Source organism: Drosophila yakuba, chromosome 2L (assembly GCF_016746365.2).
Source record: "Drosophila yakuba strain Tai18E2 chromosome 2L, Prin_Dyak_Tai18E2_2.1, whole genome shotgun sequence".
Lineage (NCBI taxonomy): Eukaryota > Metazoa > Arthropoda > Insecta > Diptera > Drosophilidae > Drosophila > Drosophila yakuba.
Window position 1 is genome coordinate 5,837,890 of NC_052527.2, and position 15,367 is coordinate 5,853,256.

The window sequence follows — 15,367 nt, forward strand, 5'->3', positions numbered from 1 at the left end:
GAGCGTATGATTCAACACACTCTATAGGCTTTTATGAGCAAACCGCACATACAGCTTTATAGCTTATCACCTACCGAAACTCACCCCAAAACAAACACAATGCACACACATCCAGCAATGATATAACAATCTTTACAATCTTCAAACGAAAGAAAACGAAACTTGTTTGCCTTGGAGCTTAGAAAAATCAAACAAGAAAGGCCATAACGAAATGTTTTTGGGCGGGGAAGTATTTAAAGATCGACAAAGGGAGAAGATCTATGTATGTATAAAAAACTTAAAGAACTTATTCACTGCGACTATCTATCAACGATAATTCGCTATAATCAGCTATCGTAGCATCTTTGATTTAGTGGGAACCCCGCATATCTTTTATTGATCGCCTGACAAATCCTATTTGCACGCCCAGCGTGGAAAATCAATTTTCCGGCAGGGAAATATGGTTAAGAGAATAATAAAATGTTCTTTAAGTCTTCATTTCAGGCCTCAACCCTTCGTTTTCCGTGCGTCTTTTATCATCGATCAGTCTTAGGACGGGCCACTTTTTTATGATCATGCTAAGAAGTTTACTCGTTCTAAAATCGGTGACTCACGGGTGGAAACCTTTCCGTTTTTTATACACATTTCGTTTAATGGCAATTAGTTGGAAAATTTGTTCTTCAATGCGACTTATCCGACGTTCAAGGATATTAAAGTATAGAGTTCTTGGAAATCACACATTCTGTGGTTCGGTAAAACAAACAGAAGATCTGTGCTGGAGGTGGAAATAAAAATCCATCTCATTATTATTATTATGTAATGAATGTCTGTGCAACTGCCCACACGAGCAGCGAAAATCAGCAGCCAACGCACAGCAATCTTGAGTACTGAACAACTTCAGAAGAAGTTCTCAAACGACTCAGCGAAAGTACCAGACATCAGACATGGGCGTACAGCCAAAGCTGCTGATAGGCTTCAGATGAAGATGATTGCTGCACTAGGGGAAAAATATAGTACATTATCTATTGGTAAATAAAATTCGATTACTTGTTAATATGTAGTCAATACTTTCTATTTGAACTTAAAGGTTAAGTTCAAGGTTTTTAAGATTGATTTAATCTTAACGAAACTTCGTTTTCGATATCCCTACTGTATCCTTTTTTTGGAAGTGTACAATTTACAGAAGTTCCAGATTGTGTGGGAGATTGCTGACAGTTTATTTTATGATGCTACATGCACAATGTCCAACTGAAATTATATTCTGCTTCCCAAACTGGTTAGGCTAACGAATTTCCAGGCTGATCAGCCGGATTGGTAATAGATTGTGACGTAGTTTTCAGTTCTCAGTTTTCCGCTGTGGCCTCATGTTGCTGGCCTCATGTTGCGACTAGATGCTCTTTTGTGGATTGCAACATGTGTTGCCAATGCGCATCTGCCGCTGCCGCAACAGAAATCCATACGAAATCCGTGTGTCAGTCGTTATCTGAACGTCGGGAACAGTGGATTTGTCCGCCCCTCCGTGGAGCCTCGCGACCTGAACCTACCATTTACCGGAGCCAAACGGAAGTGCCATATCTCCATCTATGCGTATGGAACTCCGCCATCTGGCCGAGGAAATCAAAACAAACAAATCATTGCACAAACAAGCGCTAACGCATCTCGCACATACAGATACACAGATATATATACTCCAAAGTTATATACTCGGATGTGCGTGAGTGGATTGGTGGGTGCGTTTTTTTGCCTCCTGGCACCGCGTCAAAAGTCGCGCGCGATTCTGCGGCAGATTTACGGCCGCGGTAATTGGTTAAAGCAAAGAATTTAATAACCATTATTTATTAAGTGTGTGAACAAATTGCCAAAAAGATCAAAATATGAATGATAAGTGCTAAAAGTTACCAAGTGCTAATGTGTTGAAACAAAATTGAATACGACAATAAAAAACAAATTATAAATAGACGTCAAAACATAGAGAATCTCAATAAATTAAAATAAAATAAAATCAAATCTTGAATAAATATATAAGTTTCAAGGAATCTCAAACAACAATAAATAAAGCTATAATTGTAATAGCATAATAAACAAAGACGCAAGTAATATTTTAATGCCACTTAAAAATCAACATCAAGTGAAACATTTCTCCGAGAACAATTAAAGTTCCATTTGCAAAAAATAAACGCCATAATTCCATCTCTGAACAATTAATATTCCATTTAAAGCCGGTATTAACGAATTGTTTCATCTTTTAACAAGTGTCAAAACAAAAAGCGGCAATATTAATTGCAGATTGTCGGACAAAAGGAAATGCTTTAAACAAAACAAGCGACAAAGGCAAGTGCCAACAAACGCGTGTGAAAAGTATCGAAAACAAAGAGCAGAGCACTTCTAGCAAAAGGCCAACGTAAAACAACAATAAAAAACTGCCCGCGGCGAAACGCAATGATTTTCAAAATGCATTGGCTTATTCTGATACTACTGCCTCTCGTCTGGGCCAACAGCGGAGATTTGAAGGGAGCACCTGTGATGACCACAGTAGCTCCCACTTCGGGTCATCGGAGTAGCCATCAGCAGCAGAGATTGCAGCAGTTGCAGGAGGCGCAGCAACTGGAGGCCCATCAGCAGCACCACCACCACTTGCGGCACGAACAGCATCTGCGTGCCGAGCTGGAGGGGAACCACCAGCCGCCGATCGAGGATCTCGAGAAGAAGGCCCTCCTCGATCCACAATTGCCCATGCAGCAGCACCACTTGCGTCACCACAATCGTCATCATGTGAGCTGGGAGCAGCGCGTGTTTCCCTCGCTGCGTCATCAGCAGCACCGATTGTCCATCGGACCGGGCACAGCGATGAACACAATGACCACCGAAGCACCCACAACCATGCATCATGCCCTCATCTCCAATCACAGTCGCTATTTCGATCGGGAAGGCATCTTTCCCTCCTGGGCTGAGCCCCGCTCCACCAGAGGTCCCAACTGGCGGCAGGAGGTGGACGCGAGTGATTCCGATGAGGATAGCGATGAGGACGACGAGGATGACTACGATGAGTATGATGAGGACACCGACTCCTCGAACGGCGTTGACGAGGAGCTGGCCCGACAAATGCCCAGATACTCGCTATTTACCCAGAAGCTGCCGCACATCGATCTGAAGGAGCCCGATTACAATGCCTACGACCAGTCGGATGAACTGGATATAGTTTCGAGTGGTAATCGTAATGGCAACAAATATCCCAGCGTGGCCAATCCGCACGACAAGTCCGCTGGCAAGCGCAATATATTCGATTGGCTGTTCAAACATGATAGGGAAAAAGAGGCTGTTAAGAAGCCACACATCACCAGCACTTCAACGACCACAACAACCACAACCACCACAACCGTAAAGCCCACTCAAATGCGCACTGAAAGGCCAAAACTGCAATTAATTGATGCGAATTTGAAGAATGGCGCTGGCGTAGAGGACTTCTCCAATGAGGATTCGGATTCGGACTCCAAGTCAGAGGAGGAGGAGGGCTTCTCCAACGAGCAGTGGAACAAAATCGAGCACGAACACCATCTTAGGCAGCAGAAACACCAGAAGGAACTGCTGGCGATGCGCGAGAAGAGCCGGAATACCCCACTCATAAGGAACATTGAGAATGAGGTGAGTCTGGCATTGCGCCCATTGTTCTCAATATTCACTGATAAGTCTGCGGCATCCCGCCGATTTCATGATGTCATTAGCCATTGTTGTTGTTCTTGTTGCTCTGACATTGCTCCATTATGTGGCATTGGCGACGAGGGGCATTGTGGGACTGTGGAAAGCACCTGATAAGAGATTCCGCTCATAAACAGTCAGCGATAGAGATTGTGGCCACAAATGACCAACAGTCTTCTGGTGCCAGACTGTGATTGGGGTTTCGGTTTTGGTTTCGGTTTCACGTATGATTTTCATTGCTGATGCTGATGGTTAGTCACGCCGAAAATCCGTCAGCAAACAAATAGAATGAACATCAGTGCACTGAGCCAAATAATGGGTTCTATTCCACCAAGATGGGTTCTAAATACCAAGCGGACAGTGTAGAAATGTACACCAAAAGTAATTGCTAAAAGGAGAATTTATTTTGAGTTCCTTGTATCTCATTGCGAAGCTGAAGTTCATTTCGTGCTCAGAAAATTCTCGCAGTGCACTGCCATTACTCACCTCGACATAACGCACTGACCATGGCTAATGCCGTTTGCATTTTGGCTTACAACAAAAACAGACATGTAGCTTTACTTTGTGTTTTGGTGCTCATGGCAAATGTTTACACAATGCGGCAAAGGTTCAGTGGGGCAGGAGTGCTGAAGGGTTGGTGGAAGGTAGGAGGAAAATGGATAGCAGCTGCCTTTTGCCAATTCGGCACTTTTTGGCTAACCGCTCGCCATTCGCCATGGCGGCCTGGCTAATTGAAACCAGTCAGAACGCAACGAAAATCAACAAAATGCAGCAGGAATAACAATTAATTTGTTGCATTTGATTTGCACTTTTTGCTTGCCATTCCATTATGTTTGCTTTGAGTTGATTGTTGACAGAGGTTCTACGTTTTAGTATGGCCCCCCTTCAATTGCATTTTCATGGGTCTCTTTGATCCTCCTACCCAGAGGTCACTAGATGTCCATCGCAGCCAACTTGGTGTAATTACCTTCGAAAAAGAACCAATTAAATTAGCCCCAAAGCAAATAATGTTCGTCAATACACGGAGTCGTGTGCTTTAGTTTGTTTTTAGTGTTTCCTGTTTATTTTTATTGGCCCAGCATTTTGACTTTACTGCAGGTCATTTGATTTTAGTGGTCATTGAGATGAGCATTGGGGCATCGATGTCCTCAAATTTATTCTACGGATAATAAACGCTCTAAGTTGCAGGAATTTATTCAAGTACTCGTTTAGACATCATAAAACAACAACTAAAATACAAACTAATATGAGTACTAAATTATTTCAAGCGCAAATGTTTATTTTTCAAAGAACAATAAATAAGACTGCAACATAAATCATTTTCCGCCTGAATTTATGTTCTCAAATCTTTCACAATGAATGAGATGTTAAATACGGGCCAACTCAGTGGAAATTAATCCACAGCGGATAAAATTTTATGTAAAGCATAATTGAAAATTTAATAACTATAGTATTTGCTCAAAATGTAAATGCGAAATGCTCTCGAAATATTGTTAACAGCTAAATAAACACTTGGCTAAATAAACACTCGCGCTTAATAAGAGCAACAACAATGGGCAGCTACGTGTAAAACAACACAAAAAACACAAGAGTTGGAGGTTTTCCTTTCGTGGGGGTGCCAAGAGGAGGGGAGGGGGAGGGGGCGACAGGTGAATTGGCGTTGGCACATCAAAATAACAAGGCGCCAGCGCCCCGCTTTCCCACCCAATTTCCCAGCTCTCTTTGGAACAATACAATTAACACATGTCTGCGGATGACGACGGCAACTCTATGGCTGCTGTGTGTTCCATTTACCTTTGGCAATTCCGCCCATCGCCCACCGCCCCCCGCCGGATGCACTGCATCCTTCCTTCCTTCCTACTTATGTTTTTTCGCCCCATGACATGTTAAACAGGAGCTTTCTGCCATGCCACCCAGTACACCCGGAGTCCACCTGCCGTGTTAACATGCCACTGACTCGATCCAATTTACAATTTACTCAACTTACCCCCCGCACTTAATTGGCAGCCCTTGGGTGTTTTTATTTTATTCGAAATACTTTTTATTTTCGGTCTGGATGCTCGCTAATGAGTGCTGCAATGATAGCATTTCGAATAATTGTTAATTAACGTTAATACAAAGGGAAATTATTGCTATATAAATTGCACAACTTGTTTCTGAGGAAAGCAAAATCGATATTAAAACGTATTGCTTACTTTCTAGTTGCCATGCACTTTGAAGTTTGCCAGCACATTTATTTCCAACTAGTCCAGGGGATTTTAACATTTATGATATTGATATATGAAAATAAAAAATTCTTTGAAACCTGAAATCCTTGTAATCTTTAAAGCAGTGCTGGTTGTTGCGAATGCAAAATGAAAGTAGAATAAAATGTTATTCACTTTCAGTTTTGGTTTGCAGTTTGTTGCAAATGCGCTTGTGCCAAACAGATTTAATTTTGCCATGTGCAACGCTCTTTTTGTAGGCCTTTGTTTAATGCTGCTGAAAGGTTTTCAGTGTTGTTGCAATAAAAAAAAATAAAGGTTTCAGAGGCCTTGACAGATTTTGCATTCGCTCTTTTCCTTGTGGCTTTTGCCCCAAAACTTTTGCCAAACTCAAATGCACAGCCCTCATTTGTGCCGCCCTTCATTTTGCCACCCACTTTCCGAAAAGCTGTCAGAGCCACAAATGCTGTCACTACTTTTCCAGCTTTTCCATCTGCTGTTGTAGCATTCTCTGTTTGTAAGCTTTTAGCCGCCTTTCGTGGGCGTTCTTTCCTAAATAGTACTCGTATATTGCCGGCTTGTTTTTCTTCCTGTTGCTGCTGCTTCCGTCCTTTCTCCTAGCATTTCGCAGAAGAACCCGCAGTGAGCTTGGCCTTTATGCGAGGAATCGTCTCAGAAGCGGTTAAGGAGTGACATCTGAAGCCATCTCAAACCACACACGTACAGTGAAACCCCATCGCCCGCGTACGCCACCCGTCGATTTGGCTGAAGGTTGTTGCTGCGGTTGCAACGACCTTGAAGCTCGAAAGCAGCGGGTGCCATCGTGGCCCATAAAAGTGGTAGCCATTATGGAGACAGGGCATTCGACGAGAAGTCAACCCAGGTAGTTTCTAAACTCACTACGATTTGTTCTCTCAGTGTATGTAGAGACCTTGATATCAACTGAACTCAAATTGATTGATACGAACTGAAATTATACAAGAAATATTCATACTCATTAGGCTGAAGGAATCCTTATTTACATTGCCATCTGGAATTGCAGTTGCTGACAAGGGAGAAGTCGAATTTAAATTCGTAACTCGTAACTCTTTTTGTTGCCAGTAAATTCCTTACCAAGGAGAAAACGTTTGCCAGTTAGAACATAAATTTGGACAGAAATGCCAGACTTTGCTGTCAAATGCTTTTTCGTGAAAATCTGTTTTTCAGCTGCAGAATAGAAACAATTGTTTATTTTTCGATACTAATTGTGTTTCCTTGGATGTATTGGAAACTTCTTGATTCTTTTTTATATTTATTTCTTCTGGCTTCGGCTGCTGATGACATTTTTCAGCTAATTTCCACTCACATTTTATACATTTTCCTTTTTGGCCTGTTATTGGCAGTGCAATTTATTTCCACCTCTCTCGCATTTTCTGATGTTTCATATATTTTTCCTTCTTTTGCTGCTTCGTTTGCTGCTGCTGTTTTTCCTCGTGCCAGGGGCATTCATTAGTTGCTTTCTCACTGGAGGAGTTGTGAGTATATCATTTGGAGGGAATTCTTCGCTTTTCACAAAGAAAATACTTGACCGCCCTGCCCCGCCACTTCCCTCTTTCGGTCATTGAAGTATCGTTCGTACGCCGCCGACTTCTTTGGACATTTTCCATTGCACAACTTGTGCTTATTGTCTCCAGATTGCTTAGTGTTTCTGGATTTTTGGTGGCTCTTGCCAGCCTTTTAAGCCGGCAAAGGTCTTGGCTCTTGGCTCGCTCTGCTTTCGCCATAATTTATAGCAGCTTCTAATATAAATTTCAGGAAATTATTTCCCCACTCTCTCGGCGGCAACCGAAAAAAGCAATATAAATTCTCCCAACTAATTGGCAATGGTGCTGTTGTCTTTTTGCTGGGCGGCTTGTGCGAAGTTGGGAGTTTCAATGACTTTATTAGACTGTTAAGATTACATATGTATGTGCAGGGGCCTTGTGCTTTTCCTTTCCACTTCCCCCCATCTATATATTTTTTTTTTCATTCTGGTTTAAATGTTTCCCTTGTGCCACACATGCTGCGCTGGAAATTCTTAGAATGCCGCGAAATCTTTGAGCGGCTTCGTCACTTTATAAATCATGCTCTTACAACATGCGACATAATATAAGTATGTACATATGCAGTAAGCATTCTATATATAACTTTTAACATACATAAGTAAAATGAAATTAAATATATATCATGAACGATGTGGGATTAAATGGATTTTTAATATTTTTATGCTTGTATGATGATCAATATTTCTGATATATTTCATGATTGCTAGTATGCCCACCGCATCTGTAAAAATTCATACATGCATATAAGGGGGTGAAGGGCGATTTGGGGAGCGACGAAAGCAGTTTGTTAGTTAAGCTGACAGAAAACGGTTTGTCAGTGGCAGAACGATATGTATCTTTGAATCTGTTGAATGCATTCGCAGTTTGCCTCTGTTAGCTCTTTAGTTCCCTCTCTTTCTCCCAGCATAGACCCCTCTCTTTCTCCCAGCATAGCCCCTTCTCATTCTGTGTGTCAGTGGGCTTTTTAGTTGCTAACCGAAGACATATGTGATGAGATGCCGACTTTGTGATTGATTCCGATCCGATGATGAGCTCGACGAAGAATTCATTGTAGTTCATTGAAATGCAAGGCTGGGCCGTCGTCTTAACCCATGGCTTGTTTTTGGGGTCAAGGTGGATGGATTCGCTTGGTGCGTTTACAGTTAGAACCAAAACCCTATTACGATCCGCGATCACGTTTGGCATGATTTAAGCGGCGAGAAAAGGCATAAATTCGTTATTACGTGACAAGGAATTGTGGACAGTTCTTGGGACTTTTAGTTTATGGTTAATGCCAGTGTTTATATGGATGCAGTTGTGCCAGCTGCAATTGCCATATAACTTTATAAGTCTGACCCAAATCGAAGTGTCAAAAATAGACTTTATTGAAGTGGTAAATTGAGAGAATTTCGTTGAACTCCCTGAGTATGTGGAATACGAAATGAAGTTGTTATACATATCAACACTAAGCAGACTGTAAACAAATAGGAAATGCATTTCAAAATCCAGTTTTGAAAATAGTTTATTCCCATTACATATAAAAGAGATTTTTAGCCCTTAATTATAATTGACATAAATTAGGTTTTAAATATTTTACAAAATCAATTTCAATTGATTATCACCCTTAAATACCTTAATGTATATCCATACAATGAGTGTCATTTTAAAAAGATTTATTATTTAAGCTAATTAACGTTAATGTGCTTAATTGAATCAGTGCCCCATAATGCATCCTCACCATCATAAATCTGACTTAAAATTATTTGGCTTTACTTGAAATGTTGACATCTGGGCAAATGCATTTTTATATTCCATTTATCCTGTTGGTGACACTCCCTTTATTTCAAATTGATTATTGTTTCGGTTTCTTGTCACCTTAAATTATTATATTCACATTTTTATTAAAATGTTATTCTTTATGACCAGAAACACCTTTAAATCATGACATGTTATTCTGGTAATATTATAGCTACAAAAAACCCCACCCGAATGGAGAATTAGATTTTATTTCACGCAACACTTGCAAGTGACAAAATAAAAAATGCTGAAAATAACACGCTTGTCAAAGAGTCGAGTTGACGATAAATCATGACCAGAAAACGAAAATATTTTTGTTGACGCGTTTGTTGCAAGTCCATTGCGAAATGCTTGCCCTACAATTTCCGCCTTCACGTAACCGCCAGTTTCCCCTTTTCTAAACAAAAAAAAAAACATAATAAATAAATAAAAGCCGCAAAAGACAAATTGAAAGCCGCGTTTTGGAAAAAAAGAAAAGAGTCACAGTCACGGTCACGCCTGTTATTCACAGCCCATAAAAGTAAATAAAAAACTGTAACTAAACTGAACTATTGAACTGTGAACGGAAAACTAAAATACACAAAAATTTGACCCAGAAAAATCGCTTAAACAAAAAAGGTAGTATGGTTGTACATATACGGTGAAGCCTCTATTGCTGAACATGAAAACAGATCTCGCAAATTTTATTAGCAATTAAATGATTTTCAATCATTAAATGATTGATCACAATATCTACACAAAATCTAGATGTCAAAACTAGTTACATATTAAAGATTTGATAGGTACTAAGATTACTACACTAATTTTGTCCAAAATATACATAAAAACAGTATGTATTTTTTTATAGGAATGGGAATACCTTTTGTTATTTTGATACCCCATGAAGGCCCGCTCTACAGAAGCTTGACTGTACTTCTGCGCTAGAGCGACCAAAATGTATCTGAAACCTATTTATGTGAGTGACGGCGTGAGTTGTGCCTTCTGATTCATCAATCGCACACGAATAAATCAAAGGGCACTCTAAAAGGGAAATAAAGTTCGGGTTTTGATGCTCCAGAACCTTCGCGCTGTCACCTGCTGTGCTGCATTGTGCACCTGTGGCTGATGTAAATGCATCATCCGCTTGATGTAATCTCTCCCACGCACACACACAGTCGCCAATCGAGTCCGCAAAGGTCAAAGGTGGCCTGGAAAATGTCTTCATTCGAAGTATAAATGGAAGTTGATGCATTGCCCAGCTGGTCATTAAAAATGCAACATAAATCTTTTGAGTCAGTCATGCCACTCGGGGCACCCTTCCACCCGTGTGAGTGTGTGCGTTAGTATCTCTGTAACTATGTGTCTGCGATCGAACGTGGTATGTGTGTCAGAAAGTCGCTGAAAATTGCAAGCCCATTACCCGCATGTATAAACTATAAGAGCCACGATTACGGGCCAGGCCAAGGGAAAAACTCCGGCCATCGAGAACACACCCACCCGAAATGCGCTCCAGGTGTGTGTGCTTGTCAATGACAAGTGTCACAGAGTTTTCTTGTGCCGCACAGTGGGACTGAATATGGATAACTAAGTTACTTCTGATAATAAATGCAAATAAATCCTACTCCCAAATGTATTATTAGCAATGCGATAGGAGCCAGAATGAATGTAACTTAAAGAGTTGAGCAAACTCATGCATTATTAATTGCTTTTTCTAATGTATATGAATATCTGTACATACCTTTAATTTGATGGTTAAATTAGTTAGTTAATTATAAGCTTATAAGTTAATGCAGTCACACATAAATGTAATGCAAGTATTCAAAACTAATTTAATACCACTGTGCTCCCAACTCATTTGGCATTACAAAAGTTGTCTGTTCGCCAGCGAGTGGCACATAAAAAATAAGCAAAGTTTGGAAAACGAAACCGAAAATTGTCATGCACTTTCTGACAGCTAAATCAATAAGCATAACTTTGGACCACGACCGCATGGAACCCCATGCTGCACTCAGAATGACCCATAATGCGGCACAATATTAATGATGGGCGGTCACTGCTTTTCTGCCATTTGGCAGGTTGACCAAAATCTGCATTTGAATGCCATTTAATTAATGTCCGCGGTCATTGGTGATGACTCAATTTCTGGTCGATTTCGGTATGCGATTGATCGTTGGCTCTTCACATTTTGTGGCTGGACATTAACCCATTGTGCAAGTTTGACACCACGTAAATCTCTTTTGCAGGCGCGTCACAATTTATGACATTCGAAATTGTTGAGAGACATCGAAGACGGTAAATTGAATGCCAATGCCAGGCCGACGTCAATAAATTGTCTAATTGTTTCGATTGGCATATGGAAAAGCCCAGTAGCAGACCCCCTCTGATATCTTCCATGTATGATTAATTTCTATCATTTTTTCTCTTTTGTGGAATTGATAGAAATTTCCAACGTCTGCAGTTGCACTCCGTTTGCATTATGCATGAGAAACGAGGCAACGAAGTTCAGTGTCGGTTTCTTCAGTTCGTTCGGTTTGTGCGCTTGACATGCGGACAGTGCTTCAGTGCTTCATTGCTGCAGTGCGTTTCATCAATATTTCATTTTCGGCATTTATAAGCGATTTCCTTTTATTACACAATTTTATTTCAAATTTATTGGATTCCGATTGGGAACAATGCACTCGTGAGGTCTTAAAACGAGCATCACGACCATTAACTTCGCACTCGGAAGGTGTTTTATGTATCAGGGCTTATAACTGGCTTTCCACATGGGTGGGGTTTGTTTTTGGACCGACAGACACTTTAACACTTTCGCTTTTCAATAAAACCAAATCCCCTTTTCGATTTGTTTTGGAAGTCTCAAAGAGGCTTTGAAGATTTGTAATACCATAAAGCAGAACACTTGAGTATTTGTAAAAGGGCCACCCCAGCTAATCCAACTTAAATTTATTGCCTTTGATTTCATTACAAATTTCTAGACTTTTATTGCTGGCGGAGAAGCCAAATCTACGGAACAAAGTCAAGGTTAATGGGTGGACTAAAAATATTTAAACGCATTTCATATCATATCTGCGTTGTGCAAGATAAAAGGCACTATAAATGATTCATAATTATTGCGTCAAAATGTTTGGGTCGTAGTATTTAAATACTTTTGAAATATGAAAATGAAATGATTAGCTTGTAGCTTGATTTATAATTAAAATGCACATTAACATATATAATTGGTTAATCTAGTTTTTCCCAAATATACTCCTTACTATGCAGTAGTAGCTTAAAGATATAAATCAAGAAATCAGTGGAATGAGCTTTAGTGTGATTAGGTTTGCTTCCCAGAACCGCTGTCCATAAATCAAGGGGTCTTTCATCAGTCATTAAATCTGCCCGCCTGACTCTTGCGAATTCGCACAATTTGCATACTGTATACTGCATACTGCATCCTATTACATATCCAATAGCTACCTTAGTTTGCATCTCACCTGCGGTGCTCTGCACCTGCTGCTCACCGTGGAGCGCTTCATCAGCCGCAAATCGGCCATCGCAAATAGCTGGAACATTGCGCCAAGACCCTCGAGGTCAGCTCATAAACTAAACGCTATCGAAAAGCCAAACGCTTGCTGGCTGGGTTAATCACTTCATCAACGTCCAAATCGCCAGCAAATCAAGCAGAATTGGTTGCTGTGCAGCGGGAGGTGGGTAAATGGATTCTAGAGTCGATGGCAAACAAATCTCGTAGTCATCAAAATCATTTTTTTATACACCCTAACTGAAGCACCTATGACTTGGTCTATGAGTTTACATTTTTATTACATTTTATTTAAAATATACAAATTCATAAACTATAAGTATAACAGTTAGGTTTTGAGCTGAATAGGAATTTAATTTGACTTTTTTCTTTCCATTTCTAAACTTTTTTCCTATGATTCCTAGATTTTTTCTCATGACAGGGTATTAGGGTGGTACCGTATACCTCTTGGCTCTTTTACTTGCTGGTCGTGGCCTTCGTGTCCACCGCGGGGCAGTTGCAACTGCCTGGCTGTCTGGAGTCTTCAGTCCGCACTCCGTGGTCTCTAGTCTGGTCAGAAGAGCGTAGTCTTCGACTTCGACTTCAACTTCGCCTTCATCTGCATCTGCATCTTCTAGTTAAAATCTCAGCTCTACGTGGCTCGAGTTTGGTTCGTGGTTGGCAGACAGGCGGCGGTTGCCAACTAATAACTGCCAAAGGCCGGGGGAAAATGGGAGGGAAATGGGGGGCGATGGGGCTACGACTGGCAAACGAATTTGCACAAAGTTGCAAATCATTTGACAGGCGGTGGCTGCTACAAGATTTTCGCTCTGGCTTCGCTTTTGTTGGCTTTTGCATTCCGCTGGCGCGTTTGTTTGTTTTGCACAAATCGTTGGCTGCCGTTGCCACTTTGATGATGTCATATGCAAATAAAAGAACAAAAAAAAAACCATAACGAAAAGCCAACGACAGATGCCAAATTTTCGTAGCTAATCTCGGCCGGGGCATGGAAATGACAAAGGTGATGCTAATGGTGATGGATACGACTGTTGATTATGTCCCCGCGATCGGAATGTTGTTGCGAATTGTTTGCCCACCGCCATCGAGTGTTTGACTGCGATTTATGCAAAATATTTGACTAATTCTTATCGCATTTTTCGTATCTCTTTGCAGGTGAGTTCTGGCAGTGACACTTTTGAGATTGATTTTTGGGAATGTCTAGTGATTTGAATGTGGATATGGTGAGCTTAAGTAAACAAATGATTATCTCGGATTAACCGATCGCTGCTAAGATGGGCCTGTTTAAGTACCTGTGTCTAAAGGGGATCATGTGTATTTCATCTAGAATATGTATGAATATAAATGAGATATTTTTGGTGGAAAAATTCAAGTACCTCTACAACTCAATAAAAAAGTGTTATTAATTAACCCTTTACAGGTTGAAACTCGGGAATTTCGTACCCTTTGTGTTTCGTTTTGATGTAACTTGTTTATCATCCAACAAATTTATTTCAACAATATAAATCGAAATATTTTAGAAACGCTCTTTATATTAGAACTCTACCTAAACTCTTTCTGGATCTACCTTATATACAACAAAGTTGCGATTCTGTGTATCCTACATCCTTGACCGCCCTCAAGGTTTGCATTGTAATCAACTTGCGTCTTGCACCATTGCCTGTTGCCAGTTGCTAGTGTGGCAGTGAAGCGAGCTATGCAATTTGTAACTAGTTACGAAGTGGAAAAGAGGAAAACTCCGTTCGAGCATGACTTTTCCCCCGCTCCAGCCCGCTCCAACTCCCTGCACCTGTTTGCTCCTTCAGCTGAGTGGACATATGCCTAACGACCCATTAGTCACGTCAAATCAGCGACACGAACTGCCGCAAGTGCGAAAACAAAGGAGAGACATCGCCCGGAAAAAACCAATAAAAACAGGAGGACAGAGCAGCAGTAACGAAAACAATAAAGGCAAAGTGATCGTGACCAATTGTTGGCTTTCGGTCACTTGACCAACAATCAACATTCACAGCAGCAGTTGCAGCAACAGCAGCAGTTGCAGCAGCAGCAGCAACATCAACAGACGTGCGACATCGTTTGGATATCTGCAAATATTTGGCCATGTTGACGAACTTGCGGCCACTTTCGCCTCTATCTGCAACCATCCAACCACCCACCCACTTAACCCTCTGCTGCCGCCTGCCATCCTTCATTTGGGGCACTTTTGCGGCGGTTGGCAAAAAGCAGACCAAATGTGCATAGACTGTCCATCAAGTGACCGCAAATGCTGCCAACACTATGCGACTATGCGACTGCCCAGAAATTTGACCAGACCAGAAATATCCGTATGGTTTTCCGGCTCCTCGCCTTCTGTCCGTTTACACTCAACAAAAATGTGGAGTCAACTAATGTTTTAGATTTGTACATAAAAGGAAGTTCACAATGTGTATTTATATTCAATGATAAAGGTTAAACAAAGTGTACTTTTGTAGAAAATTTTATAATGACATTTTTATCAATTCTATAAAAAATGCATATTATTTTCCAGTGCACCTTTGTATCAACCTTTGTGTCCACCTGCCGGAGCCACGTCGTTGGTTCTGTCTGCGTTCCGACACCTTGATGCAAATATAAGCGTATATATTGTAATGGGA

General features: G+C 40.9%; 1 protein-coding gene across 2 annotated transcripts in view; it reads left to right on the forward strand.

The window, feature by feature from the left end:
• The first annotated feature begins 1,447 nt into the window (after window positions 1-1,447).
• Window positions 1,448-15,367, forward strand: part of LOC6526976 — a 61,589-nt gene continuing 47,669 nt past the window's right edge. Inside the window, exon 1 of one of the 2 annotated variants that reach the window (XM_039370433.2) lies at window positions 1,448-3,621. In XM_039370433.2, coding sequence (XP_039226367.1) covers window positions 2,419-3,621 — 1,203 coding nt within the window. In that variant the 5' untranslated portion in view covers window positions 1,448-2,418. The remainder of the gene's footprint in view (window positions 3,622-15,367) is intronic. The other variant, XM_015198072.3, reaches the window with a different exon arrangement.